Source organism: Drosophila bipectinata, chromosome 3R (genome assembly GCF_030179905.1).
Source record: "Drosophila bipectinata strain 14024-0381.07 chromosome 3R, DbipHiC1v2, whole genome shotgun sequence".
In the NCBI taxonomy this organism is placed as follows: Eukaryota; Metazoa; Arthropoda; class Insecta; order Diptera; family Drosophilidae; genus Drosophila; species Drosophila bipectinata.
Window position 1 is genome coordinate 4914233 of NC_091739.1, and position 18861 is coordinate 4933093.

Genomic DNA, 18861 nt, shown 5'->3' on the forward strand with positions numbered 1-18861 from the left:
AGTACTCATCATTCACTAAACAGTTTCTGATCTACAAGTAACAATGAATACAGTGATTTCATTATTATTTGCAGTACTACTTAAACAGAATTTCGTTTATAGTTTAGTTACGGACTATAATGTTACGACTTGGAATTCACAAGGTTATAGACTACAGCAAGTTTTGGATTTATTTTTAAGCGACCCGTCGTTGAATTTAGCTTTTGTGCAAGAAAGTGGAAATGTTGCTAGCGAAAACCCAGGAAATATCATTCATCAGAATTTAGAGGTACGGGTGGTTCGACAAAAAACATTTAAAAAACACCTTCTTAAGTGTATTTAATTACATACACATTTATTGGCATAAGAGATAAAATATTATGAAATGTGACGTGGGTACTGTGTATATTCAAGCTTTTCACTAGATCGTCGTTTTCTGAAAAGTCATTTAATTTCCAACGTAATTTTTCATATTCAATCATTTGAAATAGTTTTACATAGCTGATTCTGAAAATGCATTTGAATGCCGCAATGATGGATATTATGAAGTACGGGAGTATGTAAATCAAGGAACGCTATTGTATATATATTTTTTCCCCGCGCCTCAAAATGGTGAGTACGATTATCTGTATTATTTTACCAATTTAAACTGCTGTACAATCCCAGTCTTCTATAGAAATTGTTGCTGGAATTGATTACACTTCACATTTTTATTTCAGTTCGACAAGCACTTGGATTGACTATTGTAAGCAGACATGCGGCAACAGGGATACTATACTTTGTATCTCAGCATAATCACCGGGCCATATGTGATTCCCGCGACCGCGCATTTATTAATCGACCCGTTGTGGGATTGGTTCTTGGCACTGATGACATTTTCCTCAACATCCACGCTGAACCCACTCGAACAAGGAACGAAGTACTTACTCAACTAAGAGCCGTTAGATCCCATATGAGTATCCACAGACCCTCTGCTTCCTGGATGCTAGCCGGGGACTTCAACCGCTTACCTCAAGACGTGCAACCCACTTTGATTCAAAACCAAGAACGATTGGTCCAGCCTCCACAAGGTACTCACGATAACGATGTTCTGGATTACTTTATATATGGGTCCGCAGATCAGACTGTATTCGCGCGAATGGACAGTCCATCAAATCAAGCAACTATTAACCCAACTCTGACCGGCTCGGATCATCATGCTGTTTATTTTTCCAACTATATTACATCAATTCAATACGATCGAAGCAACCTGCAACAAATTTTAGATCAAGCATGCACCGTACGAAAAACTAAGTACCACGATTGGACGCACTTTTATGATGAAGTTTACGATGATAAAGATAGGCTACCAAGCGCAGGTTTCATGCAGTTTCAGGACGGATCTTACATGCAACCCGTCGTGGTTGAACGAGATACTGATATCAAAAAGAGCTCCAATTGGTACCCGCTTGATTTGTCATTGTTAATTGGGCTTGAGGCCGCATATGCCTACAGTGTAAGGCATAAAAGGAGCCTTCGTGTGTCTTCTACAACTCATCACGGCTTGATTTTCATGAACCATAAAGGCTCTCCAACCATGACGGTATTTTTAAGAAAAGATAAGTTGCTATGTATGACATGGACCAATAAAGGATGGAGCAGTCCGACAGAATGTTATCAACACATTTCCCCTACACAGTTTTCAGCGTCAAGGAATGAACCGGTATTTGACCCTTAAAATACTAAACTTTACCATTTTAATTACATTCCTTTTTCTGAATACAGACTTTTGATCGTTGTTATAACAAAGCTGAAGAATCAGTTATCAGCGAGAATTTGGAAACATTGGACAAAAATATCCTCAAATCCCGTAACTTGCTTATATTGCAACGTGAGTTTTCAAGAACCATGAGTAAGGATGGACTGTACAACAATGAATACAATTCATTTAAAGACTATTTTAATGCTAAATGGAATAACACGCTAGTCAGAGATGCTTACGGCATGTCAGGTAATTTACGAATATGGATCTTAATTGTATATGTTAATTTTACTATGAATCCTTACCAAAAGTCAAAATTTTTTCTAATTTTAGGACAAGAATTCTGGGTAAAGTCCCTCAGACACTGGAATTTTGGATACTACTTCAAAGATGGATCTTTCTCCGTCGCATTTAGTTCAAAGCATATTCAAAACGGTGACTCCGATAATTGGTTGTTTATAAACGGAAATGAAATTTCCGACTGGGATCCTTGGCTCAGAAACATCTATGGAATGTTCTTCTTCGACAAGTTTGGACGTCCGGTGATATTCTTTGCAGCTCTTAGTGATTACCCCCATTGCTGTATCTATAGGAGCCATTGGGTGTACGAATATCGTCCAGATAATAGCTGGGATTGGATCGAAAACTTTTCAGAATGGGAACCAAGCTTGTTGTCGAAAAACTCAGGCGCTTTGAGATTTATTGTTGATAAAAACAATATTCACAGTTCATAAAATTTAACATTCTTTAAAATCATTTACGAATTCCTTGCGTAACCATTCTTATAACATAAATCAAAGACTTTATTTTGTTCAGATAAAACAAAATATTTTAAATAAATGTTTTATAAAAAATTATAAAGGAAAATATTATAAAGGAAACAATGTTCACATTATTTTGAAAATTGGCTACCATGGAAAAAGAAACATTTTTTCCGAACTTGTAGTCGTTTATAATTTAAGATACTTAACTGGCAACCCTCGTTGTGTGTTAAAATGTCAATAAGTTGCAGACAAATTTTAGCTATCTCGCTTGCCCAATGAAACAACCAGCACTGGTCTTTCTCATTGCGCATACGCCATGTTGGTCTTCATACACAAGTGCGTGTGTGCTTCTGACTGCAATTGTTGCCTTTGAAAGGAAACACACAATACCTTACAAACTTAATTATGCGGGTTCCTAATTGATATAGGCCTTTTGAATAATTGATAATCTAAGCAAGAGAAACTCTTCGAGATGATTATTTAAAAACAATATTAAATTCTAAGAAAGTGTGAGCAAAAATATGAGTATTGGGGGCAAAGAGGAGGATTATACCTTCAAACCAATAATATTATTTAATAAAAATTTAATTAGGAAAAGAGAAAATAAAAAATTATAAATTCACATTTTAAGAAATAGTAAAATTCTCGCCTTTTCTTGTGGAATTGCATTTGGCTGCCAAGTTCTGCTAATTGCTCCCTTGCTAATGACTCCGAGCTGCTAACTGCCAACCGGCCACGCCCACTGTGGAGGACCGTGGCACTTGCCAACTGCCATTTGCGGCAACTAAGCGCAATTAATTAACAGTCCAAGCGATTGAAATAAAACAGGACAAGGAAGAGAAAAAAATTATACAAAATGTTGGTACTTCATAATGGGTTGCCTCCATTCCCAGCCACTGGCTGCTGGTCATGTCCACATCCCACCATTCCCATTCCCGCCAAGGCTCACGGAGAGTTGACTAAAGAAAATGCAGCTTAATGCTGAATTAATTCCAATTACCACATTCCCCATCGTGCCACCCAGCCAGCCCGTGGCTCCCATCATCCACCTACCTCGGATGACCAGTGGACGAGCACACTCCGCCAGTAATTTAGCCACGCTAATGCGCGGAGTGCGGCCAACAAAAGCCGCCGCACGCGCTGGCCTCCATCTCAGTCCGATTCCCAGTATACTTGCCACACTCCACAAAAGTTGTAGTAATTATTAATTAGACAACAAATTCATAAAATAATTTGGCTATAAAATGATAAAATTAACATTTTTCGGTAAGTAATTTTTTTTTTTTTTAATAATTTCTTAACCATAAAAGTTTCTTTTATTTAAAATTTAAATTAAAATTTGAATATAACACTGACATAAAAACTACTACTTAAAACATTTTTGCTTTTTGTTTTAATTTAAGGAACCTATACCTTAAAAAAAATACTTTTTCTTCTAAGTAACTATAAGGGATCTTTGGAAGTATCTTTGTGTATAAAATAAAATCAGAACATTAACTTAATAACAAATAATGCTGAAATACCCCTTTAATTATTAAAACTTTTCTTACGTTTCCAGACCTAAGATTTCTTTGAGTGGAGCTATTTTATTCGCCATTGCCATGGTCTTTTGTGCGAGATTTTAACATAAATTTATTTTATATAAAAAATTTCTCATTTTCTTTCAGGCATCGGCCACTTGTTTGGCTTTGAGAAGATTCACTAATTAATTATTAATTAAGTTGGAAAAAATCAAGTTGGCGAAACACCCCACCCAGAAGGGAGATGGCTTTTGCATTCAGTTTTGAAACTTTTAAAAGTATTCCAATTTTCTAGCATTTTTCTCGTCCTCTCTTTTGCTCGGAAGTTTGAGGGGAAAAACTTTTATGCCAAACGATTCGAGGAAAAACTTTTGGCACAATGTGTCGCCTACAAAACGACCACGCCCCTACACATATATATGCTTTTTATTTTAATTTTTTCTTTGGGGAAAAGTTTTTACTGTCGCATTTCTCCGACTCCAGAGAATTTAGCACTAAAATGCAGACCTCGAGTGAAAGGACGCAGTGAAAGAAAGGCAGCTTCGTTAGAGGGCCTTGCATGGGCTATAATAAAGTCTGGAGCAGAAAGGAGGACGCCTGGCAGTGGGCTTAAACAAAACGCACGTGTCCTGAAGCCTTTCATCGTGTGAGCAATGGAACTGACCTTCCGACTGGGGCGCTCGGACTCGGACACACCATGTGCAAATTGTAAACTGCAAAGCCCCACAAAAAAAACAGCGGAACACTGCTTGGAAAAGCGCAAACATTTATATTTAATTGGTGGTTTATGGTCGAGAAGTGGCGATGCCACCACCCCTCCACGCCCGACTGACGGCCTTGTGTCTACCCAATTGAGTTTCAAAGTTGCAATTAGAGCAGCTTCAGTGAGCGGCTGCCCATTTTCCAAGGATAACGGGCAAAGTGGGTGGTGTTGGGCTGCGGTGCAGGTGGGTCGGTGGTCTTGTACAATGGAAACAGTTCAGATTGGGCCAGTCCGGAGTCCGGATGTGGGATGTGGGTAAAAAATACCCATAACGGGGGCAGAAACAATGGACGTTGAAAAGAAACAAGTCGCAGACCATTAGGCCCGAATCGGAGCAAGGGGAAAAGCAATTGAATAACCGTTCTACAAAAAAACATACAAAAGTACATACTTAAAATTAGGTAGGATTTTTTTTATAATTTAATTCACATTCAAGGGTTTTTCTTAATGCATTTTAAAATGTTTTCAGATTTTTAAAATATTTTTGAACAACCTACAAATAATAATAATAGTTACTTATGGTTTTCAAGTATCCTAGAGGCTTTTAGCCAATTTCACCCAATAACCAATAAACAAAAGCCATAAAAGCACACTTTTTCCGATATAGAATCCCTTTGGATCCCTGCCATTCATGACTTTCAATGGAGAACTGTTTTCGTGAGTGAAAAGTCTTTGAAACTAAGTACTTAATCCTGCATGGCAAACTAACGCAAACCAGGCTAGGAAAATGAAAAATCAAATTGAATTTACCTTGCCTTTGACTATTTCGACAGTTGAGCCGTGCCACGCCCCCAGTTGCGGCGGATGCAAATGTGCCAAGTGTTTATGGATATACACAAAGAGAAAAAAGGACCGATACCTATACCTATACAAAAAGAAGTGTATCAAATAAGAAAACACTGTTTTTACAAAACTTTTAAGAACCCGTACTATTTCAAAACAGTTCTACATTTTTAAAAAAATTAATCCTTATTTTTTTCAGTTTATTTGGCATTCAATGACGACTGCGAATGCAATGACGATGTCGAGTCGATGATGATGACTTCTTTACACGACATTTAATTGAGAAATAATTGAATAGGTCGTGTCAAGTGTTTGTTTGGCGTTTTGGCTGGCTGAGGTCTGGTATTTGTATGTATGGAATATGAAATGTGGAAAACGGGCGGGGCAACGGGCGGCGGGTTGGCGCTTTCTAGCCGGCTCCGTGGCGAAATTAGCTTTGTCAAACGTGGCTGACATGTGCCACCGGGTTGAATGGTGCGGAAAAGTCTATTGCAGCGTGAAAACGCCACAGCAGCCTGTTTAATGAAGTAGTCACAGTCGACGGAGAAAGTCGCAGGGCCTCGACAAGCCCTTTCCAAAAACAAAGCCCAACGCGGCAGTCAAAGGAGTGATGGAAAAAAAACACATAAATAAAATGGTTTTTTTTTAATTTTTTAATAATTGTCCCGCATTTAGGTTGAGAGTAGGGAGTCCTTTGGTACGTTCAGTCAGCCGAGCACTTATAATTGCAGTTGCATTTTACAGGAATTCATTGTTTTGCAAAAAAAAAGACGTAAGTATATGTTTCATTAGTTGGAGGTGAGAAAGTAAATCAACCGGAGAAATCCAAAACGTTAAGATTGGTTAAATATAGTAGAGGGTTTTAATATTTATCCTTGGCTAAAAGCTATCGGAAATACTTAATTGTTGATGGGTAAACAACAAAAATTAAAAATCTAAAGCAAACGCCAAGTCATGTTTCCTATTACAATTTATTGGCCATTTTTTTTAGAAACGTGACTATTTGACGTAATATTCCCAAGCCATTCATGAACTTGAACTCGGACGTCAGACAGGTACAGGTGTACCGATGTTATGGCCCATTTGAGCGACCATTGGAAAGTTACTCACAAGCTCCCATAAAGTCTTTATAAGCCAGATACATAGACCATCAGGCGTATTACGTCAGACTGACGTCGGCTCAGGTACATCTGGTAAAAAGCAATTACCCTGGCCAGTAGTCCCAATTTCCATGAATTCTAGGTTAATGCCAATGTCACTTCTAGAACTGGTTTCCAGAAATCGGAGAATTCTATAAAAACAGTCTGGCCGCACAGTGTTTGCCCCAATTATAAGTTTTCATTTGTCGGATACGGAATGACTGGACTGAAGCTACAAACATTTTGCTGGAGCTTTCTGCTTCTGGTTTCAATCGCCGGAGTACAGGCCGCTGCGACTTGGTCCCTGCCCACACCTGAGAATGTTTACGAGGATCTGGAAACTTGCCGCCAAGATGCCCAGGAAGACGATCCATCCATCTTACGATGTCTGGTTGAAAAACTAGGACTCTGGACGGACGCGGCGGGCTACGACCCCAAACGGATAGCCAAGATATTTGCTAGCCACAACCAAGAGGAGGAAGTAATGCTGGTGGTCCACTACTGCAATTCCAAGGAGAGGAGGATAAGAGATCCCAGTAATTGGGCGTTTGAGGCCTACAAATGCGCCACGGCCGGACAGTTTGGTCGTTGGGTTAAGGACTACATGAAGGAGAAAAGAAAAAACTAAAATAGAATTTAGTCCCAAACTCAGGTTAAGCTTAACTCCTTTGACCAATAGATGTATGTAGTTTTAACTTAAATAAAATTAAAGATAGAATTAAGATAGAATTTTGTTTGAATATTTCAAAGATTATATTTATTAGCGACTATTGTCTGGAGACTCCTGCACAGACGTCTATACTGGGACTAGTTTAAAATTGGCGTTCATAAAGCAAGTGCCGGCGTTGTAGGCCTTGGTACAGAAGTCGCCCTCCTTGTGGGACTCGATGCACTGGACGATCTTCTGGTGCATTTCACCCGAATGATCCACTTGGACGCCGGGTCCCGCTAGCTGCATATGCAACTTGTGCACATCGAAGCCGTGCTCGCGGTCGTAGACACCAAACTTCTCCAAGACACAGGCCAAGTAGCAGTGGACCAGCGCATCGTCAATATTCTTGTACTTCGCCCATATGTCCTCCGTTGCGCGGATCTTCTCGTGGCAAGCGTTCCGATAGGATTCCAGATCATCGTGGCTCTTAACCACGTAGTTCCCTTCGTGGCCATGTTCGTCGGCCAGGACATGAGCCGTACCCAGTAGGAAAACAATAAGAACTTTCATAATATTCTCTCTTCCAAGCAACGGATGCAACTGCACTTTTTGCCGAGCTCGGCAGTTGCCTTTATAGACCTTCTAAGGTGGCGCTTCATGTGTGATTGACTGACCAGTTGTCTCCCTGATTACCCTTATCGAAGGGCAAAGGTCAACAAGCGAGGGAAATAAAAACACCAGAGGCTAAGTTTCCAAGACTGACTCAGGTCTTATCAAGTTAAATATGAATCTGTAATTGGAGATGACACTTTAAGTTAAAAAAATCAAGCTTAATTGTCTTTAGAACCAAAAATATAATTTTTATATTTTAATTCTATAAATATTAAAAAGAATCTTGTGACTGGTAAATAACATAATAATATAATAAATCAAATGCCATGCCAACAATCAAAATTTAATTTTTATATATTTATATTAATGTCGCTTGAAGTTTCCCCGTTGGTAGTATATACGTCATAGATTTAAACTCTCACATTATCCAATATTTTTATTGAGAATATTGAATATATCAATATTGAGAACCCCGTACTTTGAATCGTTTCTTTGTTCGGATAAGAATTATAAGAAGGAAAAGGAACAATACGTATAATATTTCGTCCTAAACGTAGGTTCTAGGACGACCCAAACACCAAAAACTATAAAAGATAAAATTAAAATATTGCAAGAATTTATATTTATTTTGGACTTGAACTTCAAACAAGTGATCAGCTGTGGTCTGGAGACTAAAGTCCTGAACCTAGACAGACAACCTAGACCTGGACACTGTGCTGGACGAGGCGAAGATTGGCGTTCATGAAGCACATGCCAGCGTGGTAGGCCTTGGCGCAGGAGTCGCCCTCCTTGTGGGACTCGGCGCACTGGGCGATCTTCTGGTGCATCTCATCCGAGTGATCCACATGGGCGCTGGGTCCGGCCAGCTGCATGTGCACCTTGTGAACATCGAAACCGTGCTCGGCGTCGTAGAATCCAAACTTCTCGAACACACAAGCCAGGTAGCAGTGGGTCACAGCATCGTCAGGATACTGCCACTTCTTGTACTTCTCCACCAGGTCCTCTGATGCGTGGACCTTCTCGGCGCAAGCGTTGCGATAGGACACCAGATCATCGTGGCTCTTGACCACATAGTGTCCTTCGTGGCCATGTTCGTGATGGGGGCCGGCCAGGACAAATGCCACGCCCACTAGGAAAACAATAAGAACCTTCATGTTAATTTCTTTGCAAACACCTGATGCTACTGCAATTTTTGTCGAGCTCGGCATTTCCATTTATAGGCGACTGTTTCCATCGACTCGAATCGAATTAACCTTCTAAGGTCTCTTCGCGTGTGATTGACTGACCCGTTGTCTCCCTGATTACCCTTATCAGAGGCCGAAGGTCAACAAGCGAGGGAGACGCAGACGCCAGATGCTCGGCTGCCAACAAGACTGATTCATGTCTTATCAAGTGAAATGACGTGACTTTGAACGTGTTCATAATAAACAAAATAATTTAAGCAAACATTATGCATTCAATTGGGCTAATTGTTCTTGATGCATCTCTTTAATCCCCCACTTGCGCCATCTGGTGGAAGGTAGTTGAACTCTACTTGGAGATGACACTTTCTGGTGGAAAAACAAGCTTAAGCTGTGTTAACAACCAAAGATATGTATATTAATTGTTCTTTTTTATGAATATTAACACAAATTGGAGAAATTTTTAAATAATATTTTACAAATTAAATTAAATAACATACTAGATTAAAATATATTTTTTATGTATTCTTCATAACTATATCTCTTCACCATATCTTCTCTTAACTATATCTAACTTCTTTTCACGTTTTCCTGGAAGGATATAACGGTCTATTGCATACATGTGTAGTTCTATAAAAATGATAAGCCCAATATATGTATTTTATTCCTTAGAAACAATTATTTATAAAGCCTGAAAAGCTTAAATGTTTAATAAACGCACGCCTGAATAGGTGAGTTGGGTTCATAGACTCATTATTCCAATGAAAAGACAAAAAGGGAAAGCGAAAGTTCAGTCAAACAAAGAAAACCCGGCAGGAGGTTCCGCCCACAAAAGAAAAGCAAATAAATAGACAACCTAGGCAGATCATCAAATTAAAGTTGGATTGACCCCCAGATCAGTCGGCAGCCGTGGCCGAGAGTGGGTGGAGACCGGATCGGATTGGCCTGGCACTTATCACCTCTGACAGTGAACGTGACTGCAGAAAAAAGCATGCCAACAATACTGTTAATAAAGTTTTTTTAAAAAGGTACGATCAGCCAAACAACTAAAATTTTTGTACAATTTTTTATTAAACTCAACTTAAATATGTAAATCCAAAAATGACAATTGCTGAGGTCCATTGCGTTTCCAGTCAAGTGCCGAGAGCTGAACTAATTTCTAGCCCAGTTGTTACTTTTCTTATATTTTTTTAACTACGCCTCGATTCTACACTTTCGCCCGGTTTATTCCATTCATTTAATGCCGCCAAGCAATTAAACCAAAAGCTAATGAAAATGCCTTCTCCAATGGGAAAGCCATTTGTGTTTTTGTTAAGATTGTGTTTTCAATTCAATGGAATCGAAACGTCCATACTCTAGGGGAGTTTTTTAAATGAAAAGAAATGGAAATTATATTGAAAAAGTTTATACAAAAACAATATTTATTCAATTCACTCAATTGTATTATTATTTATTCTTATAAGCTTTAAACATATTTATAAGAGATTTATTAAACTTTTTCCATCTAAACTAATATTTTAATATCTATAATATTTGACAAATCATATCACCCCGCTACAAGGTTAGTGGAAACTAGGCCATCTCCCAGAAGTTCCTGTCACCCGTAGACCCATAAAAACAAAACCAAAACCACCACATTTATGTATTTGCAAAGCGTCAGCCACCACTGTCATGGGACCACCATCTAACTCCATCACAAGCACCACCACCACCGCCGAAGGTATAAAAGGTAGCCGGGGGAGTGTGCGCCCAGCGTTTGTACAAAATCCAATAAGAAACGCGCATGCGCAGCCGCAGAAAGAGTCAGTCGGTCGTCGGCAGCCTCCGCGTAGAGTCAACTTCTGGGTTCGTTTCTTCGCTCTCCAGTCTTCAGTCTTCGATCTACAATCTCCGGTCCGTGCTCTTGGGATTCCAATCGCAATTCTTAGTTTGCATGTGCAGTGAGCTGCATATAATATATATTATTTATTGCAACTTGTTTTCAAAGTCATTACGTGTCGTGCCTTGGTGTCAGTCGGTAAAAAAAATATATTGTGACTTTAAAAAAAAAACTGAAAACAGAAAACACTATACTCCAATCGAGTGCGATTTATTTTTGGCCTTTTCTGGAACTTCCTGACTGACAAATTCCCAAAGTGCATCACCTGCATACCTAATTCACGAATTTAAAACAGGGCCAACATGCAAATGGAAAAGGTAAGTGGTTCCCGATGCGCCAATAAATATTATCGATCATGGATCACTGATCAAAGGGATCGCTTAGCGCCCACACTTCCCCCAGCACTTTCACTTTCGTCGGCTAGGTCCAGAGTTAGACTCAGGTTTAAGGTTACGCCACTGGCCGTCATCCGCCGCCTTTGAGCTGGTCTTTGGTCTTAGCCATGAATCCGACTGGCTGAGCTGAGTCAGCGGCTCTAACGAGCCAAGCTGGCAATGCAGGCCACTAAAACCAAAGCGAACGGGGTCGAGAGTGGGCAGGAGTGGGGCTTATGGTTCTGCGGAAAGAAGTTTGATGGCTGGAACTGCGGCTATTTAAGCCAAGCTAGTAGCTTAGTACAAGGTTACAAAGGTTATGTGTTTAGTTCATTACTTATAATTTATTTTTAGCAAACCTAAGAAAAGTTACTTGTTGTTTCTGATCTTTTACTCTTAGCATTTTGTGTGATAAGTAAGCCAGTTTAACTGCAACAATTATTGTAATTAAACAGGTAACTTATAGGCTATTTGAAAAATGTGACTAGGGCACTCAATCACAGATACTAAGTGACTAGATACTAGGTACCGACGTTCCCAGGTCAATACACTATAGCTTCCTACAAAATAAACAATACAATTTCATTGACACCTTCCGCTGAGCAATCCATATCCACTTGGACCACCCACCCCGAGTTGCTCTTGATTTCTTGGCAAGCCTATGGAAACACCCATGGCCAAGTCAAGAGATCAGACAACCAGACAACCAATTGAACCATTTTAAACTATCACTTTTAACACGGGCATTACAATGGCACTCGAGATGGCCCAATTTCGTTGAGTGAAGTGCAGCACTCCGGACTTCATCAAGCTCGATCCGATTCGATGCGATCATTACGATTATTGTCTGTTGATTCCACTCAATTCGATTCGATTTAATTTCACTGCGGCCGGCCAGATGCCTCGACGAAATCGAAAATGAAACTAGAAAAGGAAAAGCGTTGAAAATTGCTCCCCTGAACCGAAGAGATTGTGTGGGTGGAGAGTTGGATGTGGGCCTTGAGGTGGAGTGCCAGTGCTTGTGCCAGAGGAAAGTCAAAGTGAAATGCATGGAAAGCAAGGCAAATTGCCAGTCAGCCCGAGTCCAGTAAACAACAATAAGAGATCTAAGCCCAGCCCAGCCCAGTTGTCTGGGTAATCCGAGAGCGGCAATTAGAGTGTGCTGCACTCTGGGAGGGGATCAAGATCAGAAACGCGGTCACAGTTCCGCAGATCGCTCCACTGCATTTCCATGCTCCAGTACCAAGTCATGCCAATGGGCAACTCGTCTAACCGGACCTACACTCCATCTCTCTGTCTATCTCTAAGGAAAAGGCCTTTGCCTCGACATTAGTAGAATCCATTCACTGAAAAAAAAAACCCATTATTAAATCTAATAAGATGGTATATAATTGTCTTCGGTGTACAAAAAAAGGGACTAGTTTAAGGAAAAATGAGTTATTTTTAAAACCCAAGCTTGAAAAATTAATTCATTCTTCTTTTTTTTTTGTTTTGTAAAGTGTAAGATTGTTCCCCCGTCCGGTTCGATCGACTCCCCATAATCCAATTAAAGGAACAATCTACATTTCAATTCAAAACTAATGAAGTGTAGAGAATTCGCAACAAAGGCTGACATGTGTTGATTGTTCCACCGGCTGCAGCCACCGGGGTGCTAGTGGCAGACATGGGTACTGATACATTTGAAAGTCGTGGATTTCTTCTGGCTGGGAGTCGATTAAAGCTTCCATTACTAACGAGCCTCGGCTTCCCTGTAGAGACAGCTAGCCAGCCACCTAGCCAGTTAGTAGAATTCCCAACTTCCGTCAAACAGCAAACACAATTGTGCGTAGTCCAAACAATTCATTGATTGATTGTCGATATGGCGATCAATTAAACAGATTATGATTTTTCATTGATTGTGTGGCGTCAAGAGATCGCAGTGACAAAAAGCCAGGGACAGCTGTCAATGGGAAATATAAATACAAGCCCCAGCTACAGTTTGGATTCTTTCAGCGCACGGTTCTGGTTCTTTTGCTGGGATTGGTTTTGTGGGCGGGCACTTCGCACGCCGCCCGTCGTTTGAGGAAAAAGCCCAAGGTCTACAACGCCCTGATCACCACGGACGAGAACTTGACCTCCAGCCGGGCGTATCCCGTCATCCAGCCAACTATCCATGAGCCAGGATATGCGCCATTCGGACCGTACAATCCTTTCGGTTACTACAGTCCACCTTTGGTGAGATTCGGTCAACCGATTGTGCCTGGATTGTCCCCAAATGAGAGAGTGAGTTTAACTAAAGATACATTTAATTCAAATATTAAAATTATTATTTTTTAGTTACCCTACCCCCTTCCCTCGGCCACTCAATTCCCTGCTGGATTTGCTCCGTATGAGCCCCAACAACCTATGGAGCAACCTCCCCAGGAAGCTCCTGCCTCCCTAGAGCCCAAGGAGATGTCCAAGGAACAGATGCCACTGCCTTTGAACGAGCAGGGTCTTCCCCCCGTGCTGATTCCCCTGCCATCCCAGTACAGAGGCCAACCCACTCACCTGCCTCCCTACCCCTACAGCCAATATCCTGTGATCTACGACCAAGCGGGTTATATTCGCCAGAACTACCTGCCGCCCTACGACTACTATCCCACCCAGGGTTACCCCACTAGGGAGGCTACACCAAATGCTCCAACCGCCACGCCGCCAATGCAGGAGCAAGAGCCAGAGATCCAGCCCCTTCCATTGGATAACCTGGAGCCAGTGAAGCCCAGTTTCGAGGACATTCGCAACGGATCAGCGAGCAAAAACAGTGCAGTTCCGGATGTCCCACCGCCACCGATACCATCGGGGCCGAAGCGTCCACGACCGGCGGATCCGGAAAACTGAATAATTCCGGATAAAGCCGGGCACCCAGATCCACACACGTATTTATTACCATTTCGCTTAAGCTTAATATCGATTCGATGCATTGTACAATGTCAGTTAACCCTTAACGCTAAGTAAGAGTTCATTCAGAGATAACGTTTAAAATAAATAAATAAAAAATCGCCAAAGCGGTGAATGAACTTGGCTTGGTTCCCAGTTCCCGCGGGAACTACGGAATGTTTTCGCTTTCAACGGAGTTTGGGGAATTGCATTATCTCTGCCCTTTCAAGACTATAAATGCAGAAGGTTTCGAATGAAAATTTGCAGTTTTCATCCAATGCGCAAAGCAGTATGAAGATATTCCTGTTGATCGTATCCTTTTGCATCTTTGGCTTGGGTAAGCAACTATCCGGGACTTATAGAAGGGGTTCCTATTCATGATTACCACTCTTCTGTAGTTTTGGGCGATGTGGTCACCAAGCCCACTTTCATTCGCAGTCGCTATAGCCTGCGTTGGGGCAAGACCACCACAGTGACTCCAGAGCCAACAGCTGCACCAGCAATGGAGCTTCCCCGCACCACTGCAGATCCACTGCCCAAACTGGCAACCTCAACCGCCAGTGCGGACTACGATTACTACGGCAATGTTGAAAGCGAAAATATGGTGCACAAGTGAAGAAGAATAAAGGAATTCCAGAAAAATGGATTATACAATGCTATAGAGAAAAAATCTTGAACTACCAACTGAATAATGACTCATAATATTTTTAAACTTGATATGTACATACATTTAAATATATTCAACTATATGTCAATTATAGCTTTCTAATGCTCAACTTTTTTTTAAACCTTGATTTAAAAACCTTTGATCCCTAGCGTTACCAATATATTCATCTTGAAAATAAGCTGTAGCTTTTCAGATTCTTTATTTATCATCATAAAAAGAACAAAATAAAATTTTCTAAATTCTACGTTGTGAATTTAGGGATAAAGAAGCTGGACACAACCGATCCGGTGTAAAATGTAGTCCATAATAAAATTATTTAGAAAAAAAAAGTGTGTTATATTCTCCAGTCCACCGCTTAAGGAGCCGCTTTGTGGGACTGTATCCTTCTGCCATTTCTATATATATATATTCTATATAATAATGTCACCTACAAAAGGGACGCCAAGCTCTTTGTTCGGATATACTATTTTGCACCCAAATCAAAGTTAAGGTACTTGTTATAACTCTCGAACCTTGTTTAAATTTGTTTCAGAAGCTACACCGTATATTATCAGTCCATATATCCAGAATTGGGCCAGAAACAATTTGCTAGAATCTTTAACTAGCCAATATGGGCGTCACAATTTGTCTTTCACACTGGCCACAACAGGTATGTTTGCCCAGGTATTTGTGATCGCACGCTTGTGGGATTAACTCTCCGTGGAGGAAAGTTCTTATACGAAGAGTTTATGTCACCACAGCACACTTCTCAGGGTTAACAGAAACCACTGCACATTTTACGGGGTTCCATCGGCAGGCCCGATTCTCAAATTTTTTGATAATCGAGGTTGTTCCATCCTGCACCACGGAAAAGGTCCTATCACAAAGGAAGCTGCCGACATTTTAAAACAGGGGTGGAGAAGTCCTTTTAGGCTATACAGGAGCCGATGACCACCGTCTCCCGATAAAGCTGTTGAGGTCTGCTGGCGGCTTGCCCATTTTGTGAATCATGGAGACATTAGCCTTCTTCCATGGAGATTCCCAATCCTAAAAGCAGCATTGAAGAGCTGGGCAAGGAACAGGATCGCACGAAAAGAAAGCGACTTCTCCATACGGTTAGTTAATCCGTCAGGACCAGATGCCTTTCAAATTTTTAGCTTCTTTATGATGTTCACAGTCTCTGAAAGTATAACAGGACGAAAGGGTAACGAATGCTGTACGGAAGCGTGTAAAGAAAAAGAAGAAAATCAATAAAGAATTAATTAAATTTTAAATTTATTTAAAATTACTTTTTAAATCTAATTTTAAAAGTAACGGAAACAGTATCTGTAACGGCTATGATTTTCAAAAATGTATTCTAAACACAACATTTCATTTTACAACACTAAACGTTATCGGGCCCCAACAAATCAGCTGTTCAAGCCGACTGCAACAAAAACAAATCTCAAACGGGTTTTATTTATTCAAGAAAATGTTAATTACAACTAAACACACTCAGAATGTGATTAAGCCGAACTTTCAGAAAGTTGCAAATCTACTTGCCAGCCGCCTCAAACCCGCTTTATCTCATGGCATTGCAGCAACAACAGGGTTGGCTGACGGTGGGTCCGCGGGGGAGAGGAGCCGTTTGAGAAGCGAACTGAGCTTTAATTTTACGCGCAGCAGTTCAAAAATCTCATTTCTGTATACGCCAGCAGCGAGAGCAGCAGCAACTGGTGGTGGCAGCATAAATCTACGGAGATTCTATAGCTCCCATATAAAAACACAAACCACAACAACCACATCGAAAAAACGCAAAATGGTGGTAAGTGAAACCAAAAAAAAAGTGAATTACAGATCAAGGCAATATTCTGGCGAAATCGAGAGGGGCTTAGACTTATCGCTTTGACCCCAAGGTCTTATGCGTATAGATTAGGTCTCGCGGGGGGTTTTATATACACATATGAAGGTACTCTTTGAAACACATTCTAAATTAAGTGAAAATAATCTAAACCTAATTAAATATTATTGTGAGACTAATCAAAACCGTTCACAGGTACGCCTAAATGAACAGGAACGGGCTGAAAAGCTGCAGCCCCTTTTGGACGCCGGCTGGACCTTGGTCGAGGGGCGCGATGCCATTTTCAAACAGTTCGTCCTGAAAGACTTTAACCAGGCTTTCAGCTTCATGACCGGAGTGGCTCTGCTGGCGGAAAAAATCAACCACCATCCCGAGTGGTTCAACTGCTACAACAAGGTGGAAGTGACACTGTCCACCCACGATGTGGGTGGCCTCAGTTCCCAGGACATTCGCATGGCTACCTACTTGGAGACTCAGGCCAATTTGTTGAAATAAATGCATTCTTGTTATAATTACTATTTATGTCTTATAATGTATACAGTCCAATGAAGACTCAACTTAGCATGGATTTGCTAAAGATTTGATAGTCAGCTTCCTCCAAGACGTCTGGGGAGATTTCGTCCTTGCCATAGCCAAGTTGCTTGTAAAAGGATATGGAAGTCTCGTTGTTGTTGAGGACTGTGAGCATTACCTTCTCCAAATGCCAGTGGCGGGCGCAGTCCTCAAGCGTTTTCATGATGAACTTTCCCAGGCCCTTCCTTTGGTATGCCGCTGCCACATGCATTTCGTAGCTATGAGATGGAGGTTAGTTTAATTGCAACTAATAAAGTTAAGTACATTACTCACCAATACAGGACACAGTCTCCATGATCCATATCAAAACGAAACATGGAGTAGGCTACATTTTCCTTTTTGTCGTTTTGAGCAACCAGATAGCGGGCCCAATTTTTGTTCAGCTCTGCTGTCTTGATCTTTGGCTGCCACCCCATCTTTAGCTGTTTGTAAAAGGGCCCCACATTGATTTCGGCCAACTTGAAGGCCCATTTTAGCATCTTTGGATCCGCATCACTCTTCGTCCGGCAGAACAGTTTGAACTCTTCCCCAGAAGGCGCCTTGTATCTTTGGTAGGAGAGAGCTTCGAGGGGATTCTTTGCCCGCGCAGCTGCCTCCACAAATTTCTGCTTGGCTCCTTGACTAAGCTCGTCTTTTTGTGCCATTATCAATTAAATATTAACAATCCACTAAAAGAGCAAACAATAATAGCGCGCAAACTAGAGATGTGTATAAGGAGGAAATACAATAACAGCGCCATCTGTGGGAAAAAGAGAACTGGCATTTATTTTATTCGAAAATTGGCCACACTTTTACCTTTATTTCCAATTTTTGTTTGTAAACAATTGCTTGAATATACACAATTTCCCTTTTAAAACTAAGTTTGTATCCTTAACAAACCAGTAGAGCATCCCCTAGGACTAGAGACATCAAAATCGTTGTGTTTGCGGAGGTAATTGCTTGAGAAACTCTATTTTCCACGCTGGTGACGTTTCATGTTTTTGTTATATTTTTAGGAATTTAATAACAATGTTCAGAAAATCAAAGCCAAAAGTAGATCCTCCACCCGTGGCCCCTAGTTTAGAGGAGATGTTGGAGGACTTGGAAACATTCGAAATCAATAAACCAACTGTAGGCAGCACCAGTGACAACGTGGACTTGGAGCACGCTCTCATGACGGAGCCTGAGAATTTAAGCATCCAGACATGGTGGCGGGTTTTTGACGAATATGATCGAAAGGTTAAGAAAATGGCCGAGACGGAGGAGAACCTGGAGTCGCAAAGAAATCAGCTCAAGGACTGCTACGACAAGCTAGAGGCAAATGCAAATAAATTGAAAGAAAACATCAAGAAGCAACAGTCACTAATTAAAGTAGCGCTCAAAAACGCTTAAGATTAAATAAAATTGTTACACTTTTAAATAAAAACATATTTAAAATACTTATTTGGTTAGAATTTTGTTATCTTTGAACTATTCACTCCCTTTGTACCATCTTCGAATATTTGGTATGTCTCTACAGGTTAAACGGTATATTTTAA

General features: G+C 40.7%; 9 protein-coding genes across 10 annotated transcripts; 6 read left to right on the top strand and 3 right to left on the bottom strand.

Annotated features, from left to right (window-relative positions):
* Positions 1-42: 42 nt before the first annotated feature.
* On the top strand, positions 43-2504 carry LOC108127405 (uncharacterized). Its single transcript, XM_017244454.3, has 5 exons — positions 43-268; positions 471-591; positions 699-1681; positions 1744-1969; positions 2054-2504. The coding sequence occupies exons 1-5, from the start codon at positions 44-46 to the stop codon at positions 2452-2454; spliced, it is 1956 nt and encodes a 651-aa protein (XP_017099943.3). The 5' UTR covers position 43; the 3' UTR covers positions 2455-2504.
* Positions 2505-6871: 4367 nt separating this feature from the next.
* Obp99d (Odorant-binding protein 99d) lies at positions 6872-7411 on the top strand. Its single transcript, XM_017244463.3, has one exon. The coding sequence runs from the start codon at positions 6907-6909 to the stop codon at positions 7315-7317; it is 411 nt and encodes a 136-aa protein (XP_017099952.2). The 5' UTR covers positions 6872-6906; the 3' UTR covers positions 7318-7411.
* A 7-nt stretch (positions 7412-7418) lies between these two features.
* Obp99b (Odorant-binding protein 99b) lies at positions 7419-7957 on the bottom strand. Its single transcript, XM_017244462.3, has one exon. The coding sequence runs from the start codon at positions 7909-7911 to the stop codon at positions 7486-7488; it is 426 nt and encodes a 141-aa protein (XP_017099951.2). The 5' UTR covers positions 7912-7957; the 3' UTR covers positions 7419-7485.
* A 595-nt stretch (positions 7958-8552) lies between these two features.
* Positions 8553-9153, bottom strand: LOC108127419 (general odorant-binding protein 99b-like). The gene has a single exon (XM_017244472.3). It carries the CDS (start codon positions 9105-9107, stop codon positions 8652-8654), a length of 456 nt encoding a protein of 151 aa, XP_017099961.2. The 5' UTR covers positions 9108-9153; the 3' UTR covers positions 8553-8651.
* Positions 9154-10900: 1747 nt separating this feature from the next.
* Positions 10901-14413, top strand: LOC108127415 (uncharacterized). 2 transcript variants are annotated; one of them, XM_070281426.1, is made up of 3 exons: positions 10901-11330; positions 13365-13649; positions 13704-14413. In XM_070281426.1, the coding sequence occupies exons 1-3, from the start codon at positions 11316-11318 to the stop codon at positions 14244-14246; spliced, it is 843 nt and encodes a 280-aa protein (XP_070137527.1). In that variant the 5' UTR covers positions 10901-11315; the 3' UTR covers positions 14247-14413. The 2 variants fall into 2 exon arrangements, with proteins under 2 accessions (XP_070137527.1, XP_017099958.2); XM_017244469.2 differs by having other exon boundaries at positions 13380-13649.
* A 43-nt stretch (positions 14414-14456) lies between these two features.
* Positions 14457-14901, top strand: LOC108127417 (uncharacterized). Its single transcript, XM_017244470.2, has 2 exons — positions 14457-14622; positions 14684-14901. Exons 1-2 carry the CDS (start codon positions 14523-14525, stop codon positions 14899-14901), a joined length of 318 nt encoding a protein of 105 aa, XP_017099959.2. The 5' UTR covers positions 14457-14522.
* A 1432-nt stretch (positions 14902-16333) lies between these two features.
* Pcd (pterin-4a-carbinolamine dehydratase) lies at positions 16334-17286 on the top strand. The gene is made up of 2 exons (XM_017244584.3): positions 16334-16735; positions 16967-17286. The coding sequence occupies exons 1-2, from the start codon at positions 16403-16405 to the stop codon at positions 17264-17266; spliced, it is 633 nt and encodes a 210-aa protein (XP_017100073.2). The 5' UTR covers positions 16334-16402; the 3' UTR covers positions 17267-17286.
* Naa40 (N-alpha-acetyltransferase 40) lies at positions 17254-18075 on the bottom strand. The gene is made up of 2 exons (XM_017244585.3): positions 17618-18075; positions 17254-17562 (listed from the first exon to the last, which is right to left on the bottom strand). The coding sequence occupies exons 1-2, from the start codon at positions 17986-17988 to the stop codon at positions 17325-17327; spliced, it is 609 nt and encodes a 202-aa protein (XP_017100074.2). The 5' UTR covers positions 17989-18075; the 3' UTR covers positions 17254-17324.
* Positions 18076-18119: 44 nt separating this feature from the next.
* Positions 18120-18753, top strand: LOC108127490 (uncharacterized). Its single transcript, XM_043212391.2, has 2 exons — positions 18120-18275; positions 18340-18753. The coding sequence occupies exon 2, from the start codon at positions 18353-18355 to the stop codon at positions 18713-18715; it is 363 nt and encodes a 120-aa protein (XP_043068326.1). The 5' UTR covers positions 18120-18275; positions 18340-18352; the 3' UTR covers positions 18716-18753.
* The last annotated feature ends 108 nt before the right edge of the window (positions 18754-18861 follow it).

Bases quoted from the DNA above. Each gene is read 5' to 3' on its own strand.
- LOC108127415 (XM_070281426.1), top strand. The intron at 13,650-13,703 runs GTGAGTTTAACT...ATTATTTTTTAG, and splicing joins GATTGTCCCCAAATGAGAGA to TTACCCTACCCCCTTCCCTC.
- Obp99b (XM_017244462.3), bottom strand. From the start codon at position 7,911: ATGAAAGTTCTTATTGTTTTCCTACTGGGTACGGCTCATGTCCTGGCC.
- LOC108127490 (XM_043212391.2), top strand. From the start codon at position 18,353: ATGTTCAGAAAATCAAAGCCAAAAGTAGATCCTCCACCCGTGGCCCCT.
- LOC108127405 (XM_017244454.3), top strand. From the start codon at position 44: ATGAATACAGTGATTTCATTATTATTTGCAGTACTACTTAAACAGAAT. The intron at 592-698 runs GTGAGTACGATT...TTTTTATTTCAG, and splicing joins TTTCCCCGCGCCTCAAAATG to TTCGACAAGCACTTGGATTG. The intron at 1,970-2,053 runs GTAATTTACGAA...TTCTAATTTTAG, and splicing joins AGATGCTTACGGCATGTCAG to GACAAGAATTCTGGGTAAAG.
- Pcd (XM_017244584.3), top strand. From the start codon at position 16,403: ATGTTAATTACAACTAAACACACTCAGAATGTGATTAAGCCGAACTTT. The intron at 16,736-16,966 runs GTAAGTGAAACC...AACCGTTCACAG, and splicing joins CGAAAAAACGCAAAATGGTG to GTACGCCTAAATGAACAGGA.
- LOC108127417 (XM_017244470.2), top strand. From the start codon at position 14,523: ATGCAGAAGGTTTCGAATGAAAATTTGCAGTTTTCATCCAATGCGCAA. The intron at 14,623-14,683 runs GTAAGCAACTAT...ACTCTTCTGTAG, and splicing joins CTTTTGCATCTTTGGCTTGG to TTTTGGGCGATGTGGTCACC.
- Naa40 (XM_017244585.3), bottom strand. From the start codon at position 17,988: ATGGCACAAAAAGACGAGCTTAGTCAAGGAGCCAAGCAGAAATTTGTG. The intron at 17,563-17,617 runs GTGAGTAATGTA...TCCATCTCATAG, and splicing joins GGAGACTGTGTCCTGTATTG to CTACGAAATGCATGTGGCAG.
- Obp99d (XM_017244463.3), top strand. From the start codon at position 6,907: ATGACTGGACTGAAGCTACAAACATTTTGCTGGAGCTTTCTGCTTCTG.
- LOC108127419 (XM_017244472.3), bottom strand. From the start codon at position 9,107: ATGAAGGTTCTTATTGTTTTCCTAGTGGGCGTGGCATTTGTCCTGGCC.